We start from the raw sequence: 22,942 nt of genomic DNA on the forward strand, positions 1-22,942 counted from the left end.
AAGCCGTGCAAGACAAACGATTGAAGACGAAGAGACACCTGTAGCCATTTTTTAGTTTTCTTTGTGGCACATAAGCACGGTTTATTTAGTCATCATAGAAAATAAACATCCACAGGACAAACAGGAAGCACATTTTTCATTATTTACCATCAGAGATACAACAGATGGACCCAGAAAGTCCCACAACTAAAAGAGAACGAAAAGGTCCAAGGAAGTGAGGCAAAGCAGCACCTTAGCAGTAAATCAAAGTTTTTTTTGTGTTTTATTCAGAACCAAACTCTCCGGTTTCTAAATCTTAGAGATCGGACTTTGAACATCTAAGCCCAAATGTGTGCAGCACGTCACCGGTTAGTAAAGCCAAACCCTTTGCAGCCGCGGACCTTTTGGTCCGTGGAGAACCCAAAGGTCGGTACGGGCGACCCTCTACAGCTCGCTGGCAGCAGAGTCACCGTAGTACTGGTTAAAGATCTCTGGGTGGGCCGAGTAAAACCGTCTGAGGAGACGTTTTCGCTCCTTTGCCGACATCTTGGTGTCCAGGTGGATGTCGTTCAGCAGCACCCATAATTCCTGGTTTGTGCTCTTCTTTGCAGAGTCGGCGTACGCCTTGCTGGAGGCCTGCAGACCGACAGAAGAGCCTGCAGGACAGAGAGAGAAATTAAACTTTATCACATCGACGTAATGAGGTTCACTTCAGATTACAGTTTCACACAAACGTCCCAGAGTGTGTGGAATAAAACCGCTGGAGTCAGAAAACTGTAGCAAGATACTAGAAAAATTACAAAAGGCCTTTATGTAACATTCATGCTTTCCTGTAAACATCTCAAAGACGTTCTAATGAGGATGTCTGAGCAGCGCTAATGCTTCATGTCAACTTTTTGCCTAATAAAAATGTTTTTTTTCCAGCGAGGAAACAATTGTGTAACGTCCTGTGAGGCTGGAGTAGCCGCAGGGGCTGCTGGGTAATATTAAGATGGGATAAACATTGACATGTCGTGCTAGTTTTGTGTTAAAAGGGGTTGTTTATGTTGGTAGTCTGTTCAGGCTAAGCTTACGTTATGTTCTGGAGGTTTCAGGTGTAATTGTTGGAGTTAACACCATGGGAAGAATGTTCCACCAGTTGCATTTAAGGGAAAAGCATTTTGTTGTTATTTCGTATTGGAAGAATAAAAGAGTCACGTGACTGGAACCTGGATTAAGTGTGAGGGGGTAGTTTGCTCGACAGTGTGAGCCTTTTGATGTTTTTCAGATATTCTCATCTCTCCAAAAGGAAACCGGTCCAGAAGTCTCATTCATTCAGATTCAACTGTGCAAACCTATATTCCATACTTATTGAGTGTTTTTTCAAACCGTCCCTTCATAAATGTTGACCGATAACCTGCTAACTGAGGTCTGTAGAGTCTGAGATTGAGCTCTTGGGTTTCATTTTGCCCTTAGACACTTGTTCGAACGTCCACCCCCACACTGCAAAAACAGAACTAAAAATAAGTAAAATGTTCTTGAAATGAGTGTATTTGTCCTTGATTTGAGCAGGTAAATAAGATTATCTGCCAATGGAATGAGTAATTTTACCCCTAAAATAAGATAGTTAGGTATAAAGCACTTGAAATAAGTTGATGGAGATGACTTGTTCCTGTTTTAAGCGCAAAAATCTTATTCCATTGGCAGATTATCTTATTTACCTGCTCAAATAAAGTACAAATACACTAATTTCAAGAAAATTTTAACTTCTTTTTAGTTCTGTTTTTGCAGTGCAGGAACTGCCTCAGGTCATCTGCTTATGAATATTCTGTCCTGCTGCAGAATGATGGGTTTCCCATTTTGGTTGGAAATTTTTATAGTAACCTTTTTCATCTTCTCAGGCAGCAACAGTTGCTTTTCTCAGGTCCCTGCTGACGTATTTCGTCTTTAGCATTGAAACAACACTCCCCCCTTTGCTCCAAAGCATCAAACTGCTAAAAAGTCCACCTTTTATAGGAGGGCAGACGTCCGTCACATGTCAGTTAATCCAGGGAAGTTTAGTTAGCAACACCTGGCCTGGTAGCCTATGGGGTGAACTGCTCTGCACTCCATGTTGGTTTCATCTTTGTTAAATAAATAACAGTCTGGAATCTGTTCTGGATGTAAATAATATTAGAACCCGATAACGACCAGACCATTCCCATTGTGACCCAATCAGCTGTAATTAAGGGTGTCTTAATTCTGTGACTATGAAAGCCATAAATGCCCTTTAGCTTGCTTTAATTTAGGTGCTTTACCACTAAACTTCTGCATTAATCCTTCCCAAACTGCAGACATTTGTAATAATTTTCAATTAAAACTTGACTTTATGACAAAATGAAAACTATATTGTTTTGCAGAAATCTACAGTTAAATAAAATGTCAATAAAAAAATCTGTTAAAATCTGAACAAAAGAGAAAGCTGTGCGATATTTATCTTGGCCTTCTTACACGCTGCGTGTAAAATTGTTCCTCCGTTTGAGAATATTCAAAAAGGAAAACAGAAATATTGTCCCATCACTTTTTGAAATGCTGAAAGCTGCAGATATTTTAGGATTTAATATTTTACCCGTAACATCCGGCTGTGTGCCCTGATCAAGTCTGGCCAGCTTCTCACTGATGATTTTGTGGAGAGACCCCGGGGTCTGAAACCAGAATGATAAACGTCAAGTTTCAGTCATTCAGTCAGACAAGTTCTGAACAAGATTCATTTCCTCTTTTCACCAAGTTAAAAAAGAAAAAGAAAAACATGTTGGATAATAATCCTTAGATTAGCTCTGCCAAATAAATCAAATCATTCAGGCAGAAAGAAGGCGTCCTAAACTGACCAGCCTGACGTCAACATGCAGCTGACAGTAGCAGAGTAACTGTGTAGAGTTAGCTCATTAGTTAACAGCAGCCTCTTCCATTGCATTGGCTACATTTATAGAAAAACAACAGACATTTTTAACGACTAGACAGAAAATGAGTAAAAAAAAAAAAAAAACAGCAACATGTGAAGAAAAGCTTCAAACGACCTTCAGAAAACCTGAAAAACTAAAAATCAAATCCATTTGAACACATTTAGATCTGCTTTCACCGTTCTGCAGCAGTTTACTGTAATTATAAAAGGCTTAATTAACCAGTGTGTTAAAGCGACAGCATTCTGTCTTTCAGGAACTGGACAGATTTCTGGAAATTTCCCTCATGGGTTCCCATTTCCAGCAGTTAGTTTCCAGTAAATATAAGTATAGGTTGTGCTTTTGTACAATTAAAAAAGGTAGAGTCCCTTTTTGAATAACTGTGCATGACCCAGACTGTCTTACCTGCTCTTTTTCAGGGAGATCGCATGAAAAAAAAAATCTCCCAAATCCCCTCTGGTCTTATTTCTTTCTACTGAGGCCTTCCTCTTCTTCTCATAAACTTTTATGTGATTCACTTCTTGTGACTCTCAGCTGTGTTGAAAGTCTACAGTGAGAGCAGCGGAGCTACAATGAACGGCTAACCGCTAAGCTAACCGCTAAGCTAACTGGATACATAACCACTAGAAGTGCGTCGCAAGAGGAAGCTAACAAGGAACGAGCAAACATTAGTGTTAGGTGAGCGCGTCACATGTGGGACAACCAATAGATAAGATGATCCCCCAGAACAAAAGCTGAAAAAGAACGTCAACTATAAACGGTAAATTGTACTTGTATAGCGTTTTATCAAGTCTGACGATTTAAAACTAAAACAAATGGACTTTTATTCTGAAGCTGGAGATGTTTTTCTTCCCATCCAGGAAGCTTTCTCAGTTCAAAATGTCTGGAGTAGTGAGAAGTTCCAAGCTTTACAGACCTGTTGATGATGCCTCGTTAGAGCTTAGATTCACCTGTAGATTCGTTAGCCTCATCGCTAGCCTCATCGCTAGCCTCATCGCTAGCCTCATCGCTAGCCTCATCGCTAGCCTCATCGCTAGCCTGGCTTACATGCATGGAGGTGAGTTTCTAAAATGTGAAACCTGAGCCCTTCTCCTCTGTTTAAAGATGTTTTTTCTTACCTAAATGGTTCGCTATACGTCTAACAACACCAAAGCTCTTTACACTACAGTCAGTCACTCGTTCACACCCTGACGGTGGTGAGCCTTTTTCTGAATACATGAAGTATTGACTACTGTCAGGATGGAAGGACCATTTCACCCAGTTTAACAAAAAGCATTTCTGAACAGGATTACCAACTATAGCTTTAAAGGTCGCCTTTAAAGCTATAGTTCATTTTCCCACCTGCCACCGGCAGGTGGTAAAATGAACTTACCTTAAAGATCTCCTTTACGTTGCTCAGCATAAAGACCAGCATTAGATCCTCCTTGTCCTTTGGGAAGGTCTTGCTGTGTAGTATCGCCTTGGAGAATGACTTCTTCACGGCGAGTCTGTTGTCTACCTGCAGACGTGGCCGACAGACCTAATGTCAGGCATCAGATCTCTGGGTCTTCATGCTGCCTCCCCTTCACAACCCAAAACGCTGAAATGGACTCGTTAAAACTGGACTTCACAGATAACACTGAGCCACCAGCTTCACCTCTTTGTCCACCTTCACCGCCTGAGGTTCGGCGGCTGAAGACATGAAGGTCAACAACCTGCGCAGCTCTTCTCTTCTGTTCGGAGGCAGCAGCTTCAGACACAGCTGCAGGGCCTCCAGAGCCTTATCCAACTTGGCGTTCACTGTCAAACACGGCAGATTAGGCAGGATGTAAGAACTTCAGCCGGTCCTGGGTCAGGAAGAGGTTCTGCCGTAACGCAGGGTTCTGCTTTCATACCCAGCAGGTCGGTGATGGCCGTGTAGACGTCCGTCATGTTCTGCGGCAGCAGAGGAGGCCTGGAGGTGTTGCTGTAGTGTTTGACCAGAGTCCCGTACAGCAGCAGCTTCCACTGGGCCAGAGCGCTGGGAGAGACTCCCGTCCCATCATCCCTGCCGGTACCTGCAGCGCACAGACAGAACATTTAGAGAAGCGCTGATGGGTTTTCTGCTGCACAGCGATCGGTGTCGTGAGCGGTGTTGGTATTTGTGGAAACTTAATGAGTCTCTTTTCCTTTTTAACCAGAACCTGGATACTTGAGCTGAGCACAGTTTGGCATGTCAGCAGTGAACTAGGTTTTGACCCAGAGGAACCGGCTGAGGAGTTTTTGGACCAACCTGTGTTAATATGTGTAGATAAGCCAATAATTTCCCTTAAAGATAAGGTGGATTTGTTTGCTGCGAACATGGTGTGGGTCACACACATCTCTATGTGATCTTTATTCCTCCACCGATCATTAACCGTGCAGGAATACCCAAAAACAGCACAGAAGTTTTCCTTTCTTTATGTTCTAATACAATCAGGACTTTATTAAAGGGGAACATATCATGCAAAATCCATTTTTTGGCCCTTAAATTCATTTTGTTGTGTACTTGTCTGTCCAGGAGCTGTACAGATATCTTTATATTCAGTTTGAGTCATATTTTTCTTTATTCTGTTGTTTTTTTGAACAATTACATCACAGTATTTTCTGACGTAACAATCATGACAAACCATTTGCAAAGTCCCTCAGTTGGGACAAACACTCCAGCCTTAAATCTATAGTTGCTAATCCTGTTTAGAAACGCTTTTATTATACTGGGTAATATGGCCCTTCCATCCTGAAAGTAGTAAATGCATTATGTATTCAGAAACAAAAAAAAATAATCAATCCCTGTGCGAGCTGCAGAACTGTAAAAACTTTAACCAATCTCAGCTCTTCGCACGAAAGAGAAAGGATTTGTCAGAGTTATGTTCCTGCCCCCCCCCTGTCCCTCAGGTTCAGGGTATCTCCTTTTCTATTGGTTGTCCCACATGCCAATAATTATGACACACTCACGTAACACCAGTGTGTGTGCTCGTTCCTTCCTAGTTTCTGCTTGCTGGCTGCACATGCGCACTTCTAGTGTTTATGTTTCCGGTTAGCTTAGCGATTAGCTTGGCTGTTAGCTTAGCTGTTAGCCGTTCATTGTTGCTCCGCTGCTCTCACTGTAGACTTTGAAATTGGCTGAGAGTCGCAAAAATGCAAACCAGGTACAAGTTTATGAAAAATAGAGGAAGGCCTCAGAAGAAAGAAATAAGACCAGAGCGGATTTAGGAGATTTTGTTTCCCCCATGCAATCCGCCTGAGGAGCGGAAGAGCAGGTAAGACAGTCTGGAACATACACAGTTATTCAAAAAGGGACTTGGGGAAACTTCTGGAGCGTGAGAGCAAGAACAAAACTATGACAAATCCCTGGCCTTTGGTGGGAAGAGCAGTGATTGGTTAGAGTTTTTACATCCTTTTAACCTTCTTTTTCTGAATACATAATGTATTAACTACTTTCAGGAGGAAAGGACAATTTTACCCAGTATAACAAAAAGTGTTTCTGAACAGGATTACCAACTATAACTTTAACGCTTATAGTATTTACGCTGTGGCTGCAGCAGCGTCTGGTTTTATGTTTTACCTGATATGGCAGGACACTCTCTCTCTTCTCCGGCTGTCGTACTAACGGGAGAACCTGCCTCCATCCTGAATGGTCTTACCATCTGGTGGTTCTCGCTCATTGCTTCCCTTCTCTGGAGAGAAACAGTGAGGCAGCTCTCTGCTCAGCTCCACCACCAGCTGGTCAGGGAGGAAGTCCAAACAGTCCAAAGCTCTGGAGAGCCACTCATCTTCCCTGAGAGGAGCACAGAAACACAGACGACCTGAGATATCCACTCCTCCCTGTCACAACGCCACACCTGATCTTCTGACAGACGTACTGGGAGTCCCTGAAGGCCTTGAGGATCTGTCTGTCCAGGTGGTTGCTGCTGTAGATCAGGTCAGGGTTACCTGGAGCCACCCGGCTGGATCCAGGTGGGGAGGTGGAGTTCTGGCTGCACTGAAGCACTCCTTCCAGCAGGGGGAGCTCCACGATGTTCAGCAGCCTGAGCAGGGTCTGCTCCTGCCACACCTCATTAACCACTGAGCAGCACAAACAGACCAATAAATCACCTCACAGCCTTCTGAAACCCGTGTTGATGGTTTTACCGCTTGAACCATCAACTGCCAATCGGTTCTGCTCTGATATTTGCACAGATTCTCATTCAGGGCTTTGATTTTTTTTCCCTCCAGAATGGAATGGTAACATACAGTTATTTAGATATGTCAGCAATTTCTCAAGGTCTGGAGGAAGACCAAAAAAACAGACACATCCACCCCAGGTGAAAGGAAAACTGTTAGGACATTCAGGAACCACAAAGGCTCAGGCCTGCCTTGAAATGGACACGGTGCAGCAGCCCACAGTAAAACCAGCTCTATAATCATCACAGACTGAAAGGATGCAGAGCAAATAAGAAACCCCTGCTCCCAAACTTTGCCTTCAAGGCCAACCGAAACCTGCAGATGCTCGCATGGACAAGGAAAGCTCTTTTTGGAGAACAGTTCAAAAGGTCAGATGACAAAGATTGAGCTATTTGGCTACAAACATATGTAGTATGTCACAAAATCCCTTAAAAGGGAAACTTCCAATCCATAAAGTACAGCACCAAGTCAAGCCCAGTGGTGGAAACCTGATGCTGTGAGGCTGTTTCATCGCTAATCAAGCTTTGACTGTTGATCTGGACCACAACCACTTAGAACCCAATAAATTCAAACAGATTCAGACCGAATGCGTTTCACACATCAAAGAGACGTCCAACATCTAAACTCGAGGGGCCTTTCAGACAGGAAGTGACAATGCTGTAAAACCCGTTATTTTCTATAGTTTAGCCATGCCAGGGTGGCTTAATGCCACATTGAGCGAAGTGCACCGCTTGGTGAGCTAGCACACACACCATAGTCAATCAGGGCGCTGTGACCAGTAGAAACTGGGCCGTCAGCCAGAGAGAGCAGAAAGCCAAATGGAGGGGAAGCTAATATTGTGTGTCTGTATTCCCTAAACTGTATGACACAACTCTGAGTTCCTATCGCTTTGGAAATGAAGCTCAACTCCCCAAGCTGCTGTCTGGACCTGAGGGTTTCATGCAGCCACAGCCTCTTCTTCATTGCTGCTCCTAACTAGCAGGGCTAGTACTGTCCGAATAGTGCAGTCAGTAAGGAAGGAGGTAGGAAAGGAGCCTGTATGCATCCTATCGTAGCTCCTTTAGCATAGGAACCTCACAACGTCTCATACCGGCGCTAAGGAACCATAAGTCTGTCTTGTTGTGTCTCTGCTCCGTCTTCCGTAACCCCCAGTCGGTCGAGGCAGATGACCGTTCATACTGAGCCCGGTTCTGCTGGAGCTTTTTCCTTCCCGCTAATGGGTGGTTTTTCTTTCCACTGTCGCTTTATGCTTGCTCAGTATGAGGGATTGCTGCAAAGCCATGGACAATGCAGACGACTCTTTCTGTGGCTCTACGCTTCTTCAGGAGTGAATGCTGCTTGTCGGGACTTTGAAGCAATCAACTGGTTCCCTTATATAGGACATGTTTGGCCAATCTGTATAATATGATCGATTTGACTTTGTAAAGTGCCTCGAGATGACATGTTTCATGAATTGGTGCTATATAAATAAAATTGAATTGAATTGAATAAGGAATCCAACAATCCCTTTGCGTGACATATCAGCACAGCCCACCACATGGAAATGAATGAAACTGTCCGGAGAGAAGACAGAGTGTACTTTGTAGTTCTTTTTCAGAAAGCTGTAGGCCCAGATTTGACTAGAATCATCATTGTGTTCATGGATTTATGACGTTGGTGTTAAAGGCTGTTCTAAAATCAGGATCAGTCCGAAGCTCCTTCCCTCCCCACGATAGAGTTCTGACTGTTGACCCCATGAAAGTTCAAGGATCAGGAGCTAGGAGCTATAATTGGGGCATAATGGATGCAGCTCTTTACTGCATTCTGAGGCAAGTCAGCCATTTGATTCAGGCGTGATGGACCAGGGACACATCTGACGTTCCAGGAAACCGGACCTGGCCTGGAGGGACGGCATGTCACCAGTCCTGCTCAGGATGGAGGAAAACCTCCCAGGTGTTCCCGTTCACCCTCAGCACTAGCTTGGGTTGGGATGGCACTCTTGCACTCAGTCGCCATCACAACTAACATTGCCCAATAACTAATCCCAATTATGGCATTTTGCAAAATGGTTTTTATACAGAACTTCTTTATACCAGAACTTGGTTTTGGTTATCTCGGTCCAGTGAGACGCCTGAAAGATGTTAAAGACGCAGATTTTAAAATATTCTGATGGTTGCAAATATGCCGGTGCACCAGGTTGTGGATGGGAAGGCTTCTTCAGACTATCTGCTGCAATATGAAGACAGGAATGTGGATGGCAAGTCTGAGCTGAATAATTTAAAACAGATTTGATGGTTGGAGAGCTGCTGTGTGGGGAAATGTGACATCTATATGTATTTAAATGAATATATCTGTGGTTGGCTCACAGGACTGTGGTAGAGCCGAGTGTGTCTGTTCTCTGCTGGGACTGTCCCCCGGACACGCTGACGTCCCCTTAGCGGTGAAACGAGACTGCTGCTGGCAGGCCTTCATGGGTGTCTCCAACCTGGTAGCAGGGATAGACGTGTCCACCTGGGACTCATCTTCAAACCTGAGAAGTTACAGAGATAGAGATATATATATATATATATATATATATATATATATATATATATATATATATATATATATATATATATATACCTATTATCATGTAGAAATATTTTCACCACGGTTAACGCTTCCAGTTAAAATCAATAATATAATTTAAAATTCTTCTTCTAACGTATAAAGCCCTTAATAATCAAGCTCCATCATATATCAGAGCTCTGATTACCCCGTATGTTCCTAACAGAGCACTTCGCTCTCAGACTGCAGGTCTGCTGGTGGTTCCTAGAGTCTCTAAAAGTAGAATGGGAGGCAGATCCTTTAGCTATCAGGCTCCTCTCCTGTGGAACCAACTCCCAGTTTTGGTCCATGAGGCAGACACCCTGTCTACTTTTAAGACTAATATTAAAACTTTCCTTTTTGACAAAAATTATAACTAGAGTGGCTCATATTACCCTGAGCTACCTCTATAGTTATGCTGCTATAGGCTTAGGCTGCTGGAGGACATCAGGGTCTATTTCTCTCTCTCTGCTGAGTTCTCCTACTGCTCTCCAGTTTTGCATTGCATTGAAACGACTGTTGTCATTTCAACTTTTAACTTTTTGCTCTCTTTTCTCTTCATTGAAGGTACACCTGGTCTGGCGTTCTGTTAGCTGTGACATCATCAGGGGAGGCAGATCATCCTCTATTACCAACATAGAAAGTACTCCTGGGTCAATGTGAGCTTCTGTGCTTTCTGTGTCTCTGCTCTGTCTTCTCTAAGCCCCAGTGGGTCGAGGCAGATGAGCGTTCACACTGAGCCTGGTTCTGGTTCTGCTGGAGGTTCTTCTCCCTGTTAAAGGGGAGTTTTCCTCTCCACTGTCGCTTCATGCATGCTCAGTATGAGGGATTGCTGCAAAGCCATCAACAATGCAGACGACTGTCCACTGTGGCTCTACGCTCTTTCAGGAGGAGTGAATGCTGCTTGGAGAGACTTGATGCAACCTGCTGGGTTTCCTTAGAGAGGAAACTTTCTCACCAACCTGGAGGATCTGATGGAGTCTGACTTTGGAAAGAGCCTTGAGATGATGTGATGTTAATTGGAGCTATAGCTATAGCTAAAATTCAATTGAATTTTTTCTAAGGTCTAGCTAATATTAGTAGCTCTGATGATTACCGAGCATTTCCTTCAGCCGGATGTGTTTTTCTTACTTGTCTTGGGCTGAAACCTGCATGAAAAACTATTTTTTTTTGCTTGAACAAAAATAGGCAACATGCTAATTTTTTTGAAGATTACAGGATGCAAATAAACTCATCTTCATTTACAAACAAATCTTTGGTCTCTTTGCTCCCAGCAGCAGGTCACAAAGACAACAGCTTTGTTTTTATTCATGAAAAATACCAATAGTTTCAAAGGCTAATATGCTATAAGTCAGCAGAGTTGACTCCTTTCATTGTGCTGGTGAAGATTCTCAGTCATCCAGGTCATGGTCATTCCAAAAAAAAAAAAAAAAAAAAAAAAAAAAAAAAAAAAAAAAAAAAAAAAAAAAAAAAACCATGACCTGGATGACTTTTTTTGGAATCTCCTTTCATTAAATAGGCGAAAATCAAAATGGACGTCAAAAACAAAAAGGTGCCCAAAAGAAATTACACCAACCAGCAACATACAATACATATTTAAGGGGTTTGCTGCCCTAAAATATGAGAAAGTGTCCTTCTGCATCAGCTGTACGTGTTTTCACCAGGACTAGACTTGTGCTCAGGGGTCAGGATGGCTGTTCTGCTGATAAACAGCTTAAAATAATTATTTTTTGTTTAAAATCAGAAGTAAAAACAAAACTAGTAACAGGGAGAAGGACTATCTGTAAATCCAGCCCTCTGCTGTTTGAGATGCGACCAAGCTGGGATTTTGTGACAGTGGGGGCCTAAAGATCCAAACAAAATACTTTTATGTGTCGACACAAGACAGATGGAGGCGTTGATCTTAGGAGACTTTAACGGGCTACGACACATTCCTCTGAAAGATGGAGGGATACGGGACAGAACGTTAGGAAAGCTGCTGATTATGCTGATGATGTTAAACTCTCGTTTTAAGAGATTAAAACAAACTTTGGTTCCTTTGAAAGGAAAATATGAAAGAAAAGCAGAGAAGGTCTCAAACATCTGCAGTTTTTTGCAGGCGGCTAACAGCCTTTTGAATCCATCACATAAAAACAAGGAGAAATTAACTAAATACCTGTTTGGAGGAGAGCTGCAAAACAACCTCTGGATCCCATTCACAAGCGCGCCTCTTTCCAACTCTTCAACTGAAGGTGAACATGCGCCTACAAACCTGTTTGAGACGGTAAAAGCTTTTGGTACGATTCAGCCTCAGCTGTGACTACATTTGCATCAAATCAAAAGGAGCCTGAGAGTATCTGGAAGCATCTAACCTGTACAGAGCGCTCCTGCTGTCCTCAAACACATCCTGCTTCTTGTGTTTGCCGAACACTTTTGATCCCACGGCCTCAAACACGTTGGCGTCCAGAAGAGCCTGGCAGACACACACCACCTTGTCTCGGGAGACAGCGGCACCTTCGGTTTGATCAAAGGCACGAGTCAGACCGCTTTTCATGCTGTCAAGGCAAAAGGTTCTTCTAACACGCCTTTAAAACAACGACAGCTTACTGATACAGAACATTTATAGGCTCAGAATCATAAAAGTTATTACATTTGGACAACTGTGCACCATGAGAGAATTTTTATTTATTGTTTTGGCTCAACTGCAGCCAATCCTCCATTTAAAAAGTGAGTTTATAACAGGGCTGGACAATAATTCAATAATAATATAATTCATTATAAAAAAAAGTCAATAAAACGGTAAATAGAACAGTTTTCCTGCCTTTTGCATTCTAGCCTATAATGTAAATAATATATCAATACATTATAGGCTAGAATGCAAAAAAAAAAAAAAAAATAATTATAATATATATATATATATATATATATATATATATATATATATATATATATATATATATATATATATATATATATATATATATATATATATATATATATATATAATGTAAGTTAATATTACAGTCATTACATCCTCCCAACCAATCACAATGTCAAAGAGCACTTTTTTTTTTTCTTAAACTTGTAGTTTTGGTAAAAAGTTGGTTGAATTAAGGGTTGAGTTTGAATTCAGTGTTTGTGTATCTTTATTTAAAAATGGGTTTCTAAGCAACAGCATACAATGGCCAGCAAAAAACCAACAATATGAGGACCAACTGTGGGAAAAGAAGAGGAGCTGTGGAGGAGGCAGGATGAAGGCTGCAGACGTTTTGTTTCCAAGAAGACGGACTTTATTCTAATACCTGGAGCTTTAGACTTTAGCTTGGTCTTTATTTCTTTGGACACCTTCGCAGTCCGCTCCATGTTCCAGAGCAGGTCAGCATGCGGAGCCACGCACATTTAAAAATCAGGTCCGTGGCCAAAGAAGAGTCGCGTCTAAAGACGGCAGGGAGACGCACCCACTCACCCTCAAAGCCCTTTGCACCATGAATGTGTTCGACCAGAACGTCCACGGCCTCTGAGCCCAGGAAGCAGTCGTTGTGGGACTTTAGGTGGACCAGCCGCCGCTTCACCGGCACCTTGGCCCTCAGGTGGGAGATGAGGCTGCTCCACATGGACGGAGCCTGAGGCGGTTTGACGGCCGCTCCAGGAGCTGAGACAGAAGAAGGTCAACGACAGCCTCTGAGCCAACGCTTTAAACAGGACGACGTCTGTTACTGTGACTTAAACACAACGAAAACCTTCAGCTCAGCTCCGCGGTTAAACTTAAATAATACAGAAATGATAAAATCTGAAGTCCTGCAAACTTTAACATCCACAGAACAATTTTACCCGCAATCCAGCAAAATAAAACTCATTTAGAGCCACTAATGTTACAACCTTTAGTTAAAGACAGAATTTCTGATAAATATCTACTATGGGAAATTTGTCATCTTTTTTAAACACTTATTTCTGTTTTTGGGTTTTAAAAGAAAGAAAATGCAAATCTTTTGCACAAAAAAAGTAGATGGAAAATTTTTCTTCTGTTATTTATGGGAAATTATTTTTGTGGGACAATTATAAAAATCAATAACTTAATTTTCAACATAATGATAAGAAAAAATTATCTAAAAAAAGATATTACTGGTTCGTTTAGAGTCGTTCCGTTGTAGAAACTCAATGCAATTACTCCATAAAAACCTGAAAAGATGCCTAAACCTTAATTTGTTCTGCAGTTTTTCCCTCCACTTAACTTTTCATTTACCCAACATAAGGATAAATGAGTCTAGGAACCGTCTGCTTCCTTAACAACAACCGAAGGTGGGTTATTGATTGTGACGCCCCTAAAGTTTCTGTGCTTGAATTGTTTTTCTTTGCTTTATGAAAATCTACGTTTTTTTTTTAAGAAGCTGGTTGTCATTAGCCGTAAGCCACAGTCATCTCTAAACTAACAGAAATAAATGCTTAAAGTACACATCACACTGGATGTCAATAAAATATTAGTTTTACATTTTGAATTGAATTACTAAAGTAAATCCCCTTTATGCGGATTTTATGAATTAAACGAAGCGTTCCTCTGTCAGCTGATTTGTGCAGAGGTCTGAGGAAACATTTCTTAATTTACAGAATGAGGACAAACAGGAAATGGGTCAACACTGATAAAAACGGAGCACTTTAACACCTGTTCCGACTCTTGAGAATAAAACTAAACTTTTCCTTCATTTTTCTGACTAAAACAAAGAGAAAACGCCCCAAACGCGCGCTGAGGCCTCCCGCAGCTGCAAACATCCACGCAGGATCTAAACGCGTCTTTCTGGACCCACCTGGAGGACGCAGGCAGAGTTTCTCTGCCAGGTTGAGGGCAGCAGCTCTCTCTCTGATGCTGGACATGTCTGGGGGGTTAAAGCTCAGGCTGGGAGGCGCTGGGGCTCAAACCACATAAGCTCAGTGGCTCAAACGCGCTGAAAACTGGACAATTAAAACAACCCAGGACGTTAATTAGACGTTCAGCCTGCAGGGGGCAGCAGTTACCACGTCAGGTTCAGCGTGAAGCTGCAGCAGGAACTGACCTTCAGTCTTTGTTTGAAGATCATTGTTAGAAAATCCATCAGAAACATCTAATTATAATAATCCTTAATAATAATGTCACTTTAATTTGGATTTCAGCAAAGACAGATTTGGTCTGTGCTAAGTATGTTTGCTATGATAAAATAATTAATGTTATCATAATGGGGGGTCAGGGTACAGCTACACACATACCTTATGGATAGACCAATTAATTACATATTATTTATAAAGCACCAATTCATTATACATGTCATCTCAAGTCTCTTTCTAAAGTCAGACTCCATCAGATCCTCCAGGTTGGTGAGAAAGTTTCCTCACTAAGGAAACCCAGCAGGTTGCATCAAGTCTCTCCAAGCAGCATTCACTCCTCCTGAAAGAGCGTAGAGCCACAGTTTAACTTTCACATTTTTGAACTGGTGGAGGAAGCCGGAGTACCTGGAGAGAACCCTTGCATGCGCAGGGAGAACGTCAGGAAGACCCCGGACTGGGATTTGAACCCTGGACCTTGTAGGCAACAGTGCTGCTTACCACTGTGCAGCCCCATAATGACAATAATAATAATAATAGTGGCTTGCAGAGTGAAGCAGATAGCAGCACTGTTGCCTTGCTCCAAGAAGGTTTTGGGTTTGAATCCCATCCGGGGCAACGCATTATCTCTGGGTGAATAAGGGTTTACTGGTGTCTCTAAATTGGCGCAAACCTGAATGAAATAGGCATCAACCAAAAGAGGAGAAACTGGCGGCCATTATGGCTCAATGCAAATTGTGTTAAGGATTGTTTTGTTTTTTTAAACAGAGACGTTCTGGAGACAAACTCATATTTCTGGACCTGCTGCGATACGATGGACCCTTGAGGGGTTAACAATTTTTTTAAATTAGCCTCTACAGGTTCAAATTTTAAATATAATAATCGATTTGTTGCAGTTACCAATTTTGACTAAATATATTTCTAAAATAATTTTATAGTTATCTCAAAGTTTAACTTTTTATTTTTAAAGTCATAGTTAAAATCAGGGTATTTGTTATTTAATAAGCTGTTCATCCTTATTGTTCGTATTCATAAAATTCCTACAGTCTACTATCTTTGTTAAAATCAGCGGTACTGACACAGTTCATCCACCAGGTGGCACTCTTTAGGCCACAGCAAGCAGTTAACCAGAGACTCCTGAACATAAAACCCTAAAAACACATTTCTGCAGCGGGTTCAGGTTAGACTGTGGGTCTGATTTGATAAATGAAACCAGGTTTTCCTCACAGCTGTTCAGACCGACGCTGGTGGTGTCAGGCACAGCAGAAGGGTTCCTCTCCACTGTTGCCGCGTGCTTGCTCAGGAAGGGAGAAAGCCTAGAAGCAAAGATCTGATGCCATCAGATTGTTGCTGACGTATTTAACGTTCTTCTGAATGAGGCTGAGCGGTGTTGTGGCTGGAGTGAGTCTAACTTTGAATATTTAAATTTAAGTTGGAACTGGATCAGGAGGACAGGGAACTGAACTGGGTTCTGTGTTAGGATAAATATAGACCTATTTGCCTTTTACGTGATAAACCTTTTATAATTACAGCATTTTCTACGTGTAGAAAAACAAACAAAAATAAAACCAAAAACTCACAAAGGGGGTTTGAAGACAAAACAAAACTTGCCAAATCCGGTCGGGAGAAGGGCGAAAACATCATTTCCACCAACAAAGGCCTTCAGAGCCGTTCTCTGATGTTCTTTTAATTAAACAATATTAGGTGGATTGGTCTGTGAAATGTGGCGCAGCTTCACTCTTGTATATTAATGAATGCTTTTAATATTTAAACGATTTTTTATCGGGTAAAATGTGTGAGAAGTGGTGTAGCTTAGTGTGCATTGGAGCCAGAAATCAGCTTTTTATCTCCTGCAGCGTTTGTTTCCAGGAGCATCTTCATCCCGGCTGTAGGTCCTGCACCTCCCTGGATGCTCCTCCTCCTCTTCCTCCTCCTCCATGTGGTGGGGCCACAGCGCTCCACACAGACCTTTTGTTTTCCATGGAAACCAGTGTTTGGTGGCTGCTGAACGCTCGCACACATGCAAACCAGAGGAGGGTGTCGCTGTGACTCAGCTTGTTGCTGGGGTGAGTCAGGAAAAACACACTGAGTCCGGCTGAACGTGTGAGTTTATCTGCTGCTTGGTGCATCTCAGGGTCGCGTTACCACGGCTTCATGGTCCCTCCCAAAAAAAAAATAATAATAACACACAGGTGGGGTCACCCAACGGGCTCAGAACCTGGGCAGGAATAAATGTCTTTTAACATAACCCTGTTCAGGAAGAAATATGCAGGCCTAATCTTTAAGTTAAATTAAAACTTTCAGACAGATGTTTCTGCCAGGTGTGTCTTCACCTGAACGTTGGATATAAGGATGGAGGTGAGCGGCTGGAGCAGAATAAACCCCCTGCTGTATAGCCTCAGGTGTTAAAGGAAGGTCTGAGGTAAAATACCAGCGACTCGGGCCACCCAGGTAGTATGGAAGGACAAAAGTGCCACAATTCAGTATTCAATAAATGAATAAGCGCCGACATTAATGTGAGTGATGATTCTCTAACCCAGGCGTCTGCAACCTTTACGATCCAAAGAGCCGTTTCTGTCCTCAGTCCAGCTAAATAAAACCCATTCGGAGCCAAAAAAGACAACTTCTGTTTTTTTAATTAAACTCTGCTGGAGGAAATGTGTTGTCATTTCTGAAGAACCGACGCCTTATTTCTATTTTTAGAGTTGAAATTAAAGAAAAACAAAATATTTGCAACAACAGGATGGAAACGTTTTGTTCAGTGGGATGATAATATTTATGAAAAGCAGACAGTTTCCAACCTGGTGACAAGAGAAGCAGATCTAAGAAAATATCACAGATGTTTTTAGTTTCAGTTATTTGGTTTGAGGGGAAAATTAGTTTTTTTGGAATTCACCTTGTCTCAGACGTCTGATTTGGTGAAAGTTAGTTTTCCACAGATGCGCAGACATGTAAGAGCTCAACACTGACATTAAAAATGTCTCCACTCGCACATCTGGGTCATAAACAGCAACAGTTTTTTGTGTACTAACATGAAATGCAATAAACTGCATTTAATAAACTGCAATATGAAGACTTTATGCACATCTTCTTGGAAGCTAAATTCCTACTGTGAGTTAAAGGTTTTGAAAAATTGCAAATGTATGGAGCCCCCAATGGGACACATTTCAATTCAACTTGTTAAATATTTAAAAATGTGTTCGTTTAAATTGACTCGCCATGGTATGCATAAAAATAAAATACATGGATCCATATTTAAATGTTTCAGTGAGTACATAAATAAATGTGTAAATATAAATATTACTTATCAACTTGAATTATTTAAATATGAATTTGTCCTATGTTGAAGGACATTGCAATTGTATTTGTTTTAAATGTTCTTTTTGTGTACCCCTCTTGTCGTATTAGATTGGTTAGCTGTTGATTTGGTCCCTCTGTTTGTGAGATTGTCAGATATTTGTGCTTGTTTAAAGAGATATGATAACGTTTTATTTCATTGCATGATGGATTGTACTGCAGGAAATATAAAATAATAATAATAATAATAATAATAATAATAATAATAATAATAATAATATGCTTTATTTGTCATCATAAATGCAAGGTACATACAAAGAAACTTTATAGATCAGATGGAGGGTTAGCCTGAGCTGCTGCGACTGAGCGCCTCTAATGACTGACCTGATCCCCTATATAATGACATAAATAGTGGAATAAATACGTATGGTTGTAAATATAATGAACTGAAAATACAATCAAAGAATTACACGTTTAATCGTGCATTTTATAAATGTAACATTTATTTAATGCTCACCATGCTAAGCGTTTATCACTTTATGTTTTGGATATTTGCACTTTTGTTCTGGGTACTTTTGATCATCGGCTGGTCACCTGAAAACCTGCAGAGGTCCTAAAATAAACATCCTAATTGTCAGGTTTAGCAATACCTGGTTGTCTGAAGTAACTTTTTTTTTTTAAACTATCCATTCATGATGGCCTTCAAACAGTCGCCTGTGTTTTATTCTTTAAAATAATATCGTTGCAAGTCCACGTCAAAGTCCTGAGTCTGTGGAAAAGTCTCGGTACCTTTTGTTTTGGTAACTTTTCCGTCTGATCCTCAGTGGCTCCGCCCCCTGGACCGCGGCGGCTTTTTAAGTGACAGCAAATCTCCGACATGCAGCGCCGACAGGAAATCAGTTGGCTTTCAAAATAAAAGCACCGCATATACAATCATTAGGGGTTTAGTTCCACGAACAACAAGATGTATTTGGTAAAGTTGAGAAAAAAATACTCAAAACTGTGTCAGCAGCAGAAAAGACAGAAGCACACAACCAGAAACATTTAAAATGGGAGAACAAATGGGGGCTACCGTTAGGGTTACACCAAAAACAAATCCAGAACACAATTTGGGGAGTTTTATTTTGCACTTTACAGCACATTAGATTAATAAAAATATTTTAAATTAGTTACAAGCTATTCTTGACTTTTATCTTGGTATGTGTTGAATAAAACCCCATTAAGAAGTAAAAGGTTATCAGAGAGAGTATATTTGAACAAGAAAACAAAAACAACTAAAGCTGGAGATCCAGGGATTTTGCCCCAGCACTCACAATCTCCTTATAGAAAACTGATCAAAGAAGACTCTAACCTACCAGGAAACATCCAAGACTTTGATTAGCACAATATTAGAAAAACATATTGGTGAATGTTGCGATGCGATGATGATTGGATCAACCCAAAAAAAGGTAAAAAACAAAGCATGATTAGATCAACATTAATGTATCCACTACCAGTCAAAGGTTTGAAGACACCTTCTGATTCTGAGGAGAGGAAAGGGTCCTCACAGTAATCAGAGCAAAGTTTTTTTTGCTCTGATTAGTCAGAGCAATCTGAGTAATTTAAATAACTGAAAACTTTGTTTTCAGTTATTTAAAAAACATTTTTTTGATTGCCATATAATTCAATACACTTTAACCTCACAATTCTGTTCCTCACCACGTATTTACAATGAAGAAAGAAGGGCTGATGGACAATAATTCAATAACGATATATATCGATCAACAGACGTATATCTATTATAGAAAAAGGGTCAATAAAAAGATCAATAGAATAACAGTTTTCCTTCATTTTGCATTCTAGCCAATCATGTAGGTTAACACTACAGTCATTTCATCCTCCCAACCAATCATAACACAGACCAAGGAACCAATCAATGAGTTCAGAGAGCCCGCGTTCTTTTTTCTTTTTTGGTAAAAAGTTGGTTGGTTTGTTGATAATTATATATATATATCGATATATATATATATATATATTATATATATATATCGATTTGTATATCGTCCAGCCCTAGAAGAAAGTAATAAAAATAAGGAAAAGATATTCTATCTATCTATCTATCTATCTATCTATCTATCTATCTATCTATCTATCTATCTATCTATCTATCTATCTATCTATCTGTCTATCTATCTATCTGTCTGTCGCTGGGTGTGGACCTTTATTTTGAAACCCCGCAGCGGAAGTGCTCCTCGTAAATCCGTCCGGCTTGACGCAGCCCTATGGAGGCTCTCGCTGATTCCAGGTTAGGCTCCTGTTGGAGTGACGATCCGCCGCCTCCGTACCTCCGCGACTCCCCGGAAAACAACGCGAACCCGTCCCGCCGCGGCTCTGGACAGAACGACGGACGGCTTTAAAAGTCCCGCCGGAGCGCGGGCGAGACCCGGAGCGCGGACGAACCGGGTCGCACCGGGCTGATCCGGACCGAACCGAACCGTGTTAAGACGGGTGCGTGTTCCCGTTCGGACTCGCGCACGGTCACAGGTTGCTAGCGGAGTTGACGCTAACGGAGCTAACAGGCAGGAGAGGGCGTCCGGTTTCTGGGGCTGAAACCCACCGGGGGTGACCCTGAACCCCCTGACAGGCATTTCCAGACTGCCCGGCGGACGGCGCAGCCATGCCGCGGAGCTCTGCGGGACCTTTATCGAGCTGGCCGGCCGCTAGCATCGGCTGACTGCAGCCAACGGCAGACTTGGTGCTTCTTCTTCTTCTTCTTCTTTTTAAAAAAAAGCTGGACTTTGCCTCTTGAGAGCTGCAGCCTAACCGCCTCTGCTGAACTAAAAGCGCCCATTGACGCCGCTGGGGAGGGATAAATAAACTCGCTGGAGGTTTTATCTGCTTTCACTGGACGAGGTGAGAGAAAAGTTTCGTGTTTTGGAGGCTGAGGAGGATTTTTTTCCGAACCCGTGTGGAAAAAAAATGGATGCGGGTATAGAGAAGGAATGCAGCGCCTTGGGAGGGCTTTTCCAGCTCATCATGAACGACATGAAGGTAATTATGGATTTAATACTAAAAATAGAACATGAATGAGGCTTTTCATAATGTGAGCTTCACAAATGTACAAACTATGGCTCTCTACCCCGGGCGCCAGTAGCTGGGGGGCGCAGGGGGAAAACTCTTGAAGCCAACTTTATTTATAAAGCCTTTTACAAACAGGAAAGGAATTAGCTAGAAAACTGATTTAAATAAACGAATAACACATTAGATTAAAAAAAAAAAACATTAAAATTAAACTTTATTGTCCCCGTGGGGGAAATTTCATAAAATTCTTAACAGACGGGAAAGGAATTAGCTAGAAAAATTATTTAAAGTAACAAATGAAACATTAGAATAAAAAAAACATTTAAGTTATACTTTATTGTCCCCATAGGGGACATTTGTTTTGGACTACATATGCAAAAAAAGATAAAATCAAATAAAAATTGTCAGTACAGGGAGTGTGAGCTTTAAAAATGTACAAACTATGACTCTCTACTCCGGGCGCCAGTAGCTGGGGAGCGCAGAAAAAATTCTTGAAGCCAACTTTATTTATAAAGCACTTTACAAACAGGAAAGGAATTAGCTAGAATTTTTTTTAAATAAACAAATAACACATTAGAATAAAAAAAAACATTAAAATTATACTTATTGTCTCCATGGGGGAAATTTCATAAAGCTCTTTACAGACGGGAAAGGAATTGGCTAGAAAAATGATTTAAATAAACAAATAAAACATTAGAATAAAAAAAAACATTTAAGTTCTACTTTATTGTCCCCATAGGGGACATTTGTTTTGGACTGCATATGCTAAAAAGATAAAATCAAATAAAAATTGTCAGTACAGGGAGGGTTAGCTTTAAAAATGTAACTTTCAAACTATGACTCTCTACTCCGGGCGCCAGTACCTGGGAGCGCAGAAAAAAATTCTTGAAGCCAACTTTATTTATAAAGCACTTTACAAACAGGAAAGGAATTAGCTAGAAAAACGATTTAAATAAACGAATAACACATTAGAATAAAAAAAAAAAAAAAAAACATTAAAATTATACTTATTGTCCCCATGGGGGAAATTTCATAAAGCTCTTTACAGACGGGAAAGGAATTGGCTAGAAAAATGATTTTAAATAAACAAATAAAACAGAATTAAAAAAAACATTTAGGCTATACTTTATTGGCCCCATGGGGGAAATTTGTATTGGACTACATATGCTTAAAAGATAAAATCAAATAAAAATTGTCAGTACAGGGAGGGTTAGCTTTAAAAATGTACAAACTATGGCTCTCTACCGCGGGCATTTGTTGCTGGGGAGCGCTGGAAAACTCTTGAAGCCAACTTTATTTATAAAACACTTTACAAACAGGAAAGGAATTAGATAGAAAAATGATTTAAATAAACAAATAACACATTAGAATAAAACAACAACATTAAAGTTATACTTTATTGTCACAATGGGGGAAATTTCATAAAGTTCTTTACAGACGGGAAAGGAATTAGCTAGAAAAATTATTTAAATAAACAAATAAAACATTAGAATTTAAATTTGTTTTTAGAATATACTTTATTGTCCCCGTAGAAGAAATTTGTATTGGACTACATGTGCTAAAAAGGTAAATTCAAATAAAAACTGCCACCATAAAATGCAATAAATAAACATAAAATACACATATTACAACACAGTAAGTGCAGAAACTGAATGAATAAAATAAAAATTTATAAAATAATTCAATTAGAAGTAAAATCTAAGTAAAAAAAACAATATAGACGTGGAGAAAATAAATGAAAAAAAGCTAGTATTTGTTTCCCAAATGAATTACCATTTTTATGCTTTTATTTGTTCATTTATTAAAAAAGGTTTGGGTAGCAGCTGCTAAAGTAGAGCAGGTTGAGCCAACATAAGGGTTCAGACAGCAAATAATCAGCTCGGAAATATTGAATATATATTATTTATAAA

The 22,942-nt window shown here is 40.7% G+C and overlaps 2 protein-coding genes across 3 annotated transcripts in view; one reads left to right on the forward strand and one right to left on the reverse strand.

Moving 5' to 3' along the window:
• Positions 1-61: 61 nt before the first annotated feature.
• Positions 62-14,585, reverse strand: LOC105918976 (DEP domain-containing protein 7). Of its 2 annotated transcripts, XM_012854182.3 has the most exons (12): positions 14,405-14,584; positions 13,069-13,254; positions 11,975-12,116; positions 11,779-11,874; positions 9,404-9,567; positions 6,758-6,959; positions 6,539-6,672; positions 4,772-4,933; positions 4,534-4,676; positions 4,270-4,395; positions 2,567-2,642; positions 62-635 (listed from the first exon to the last, which is right to left on the reverse strand). In XM_012854182.3, the coding sequence occupies exons 1-12, from the start codon at positions 14,469-14,471 to the stop codon at positions 424-426; spliced, it is 1,710 nt and encodes a 569-aa protein (XP_012709636.2). In that variant the 5' UTR covers positions 14,472-14,584; the 3' UTR covers positions 62-423. The 2 variants fall into 2 exon arrangements, with proteins under 2 accessions (XP_012709636.2, XP_021167189.2); XM_021311514.2 differs by lacking the exon at positions 2,567-2,642 and having other exon boundaries at positions 417-635; positions 14,405-14,585.
• A 5,602-nt stretch (positions 14,586-20,187) lies between these two features.
• mtss1 (MTSS I-BAR domain containing 1) overlaps positions 20,188-22,942 on the forward strand; it is a 60,720-nt gene continuing 57,965 nt past the window's right edge. Inside the window, exon 1 of the mRNA XM_036151919.1 lies at positions 20,188-21,002. Within this exon, the coding sequence (XP_036007812.1) occupies positions 20,931-21,002 (72 nt within the window). The 5' untranslated portion in view covers positions 20,188-20,930. The remainder of the gene's footprint in view (positions 21,003-22,942) is intronic.

The sequence above is a fragment of the Fundulus heteroclitus genome, chromosome 20 (genome assembly GCF_011125445.2).
Source record: "Fundulus heteroclitus isolate FHET01 chromosome 20, MU-UCD_Fhet_4.1, whole genome shotgun sequence".
Lineage (NCBI taxonomy): Eukaryota > Metazoa > Chordata > Actinopteri > Cyprinodontiformes > Fundulidae > Fundulus > Fundulus heteroclitus.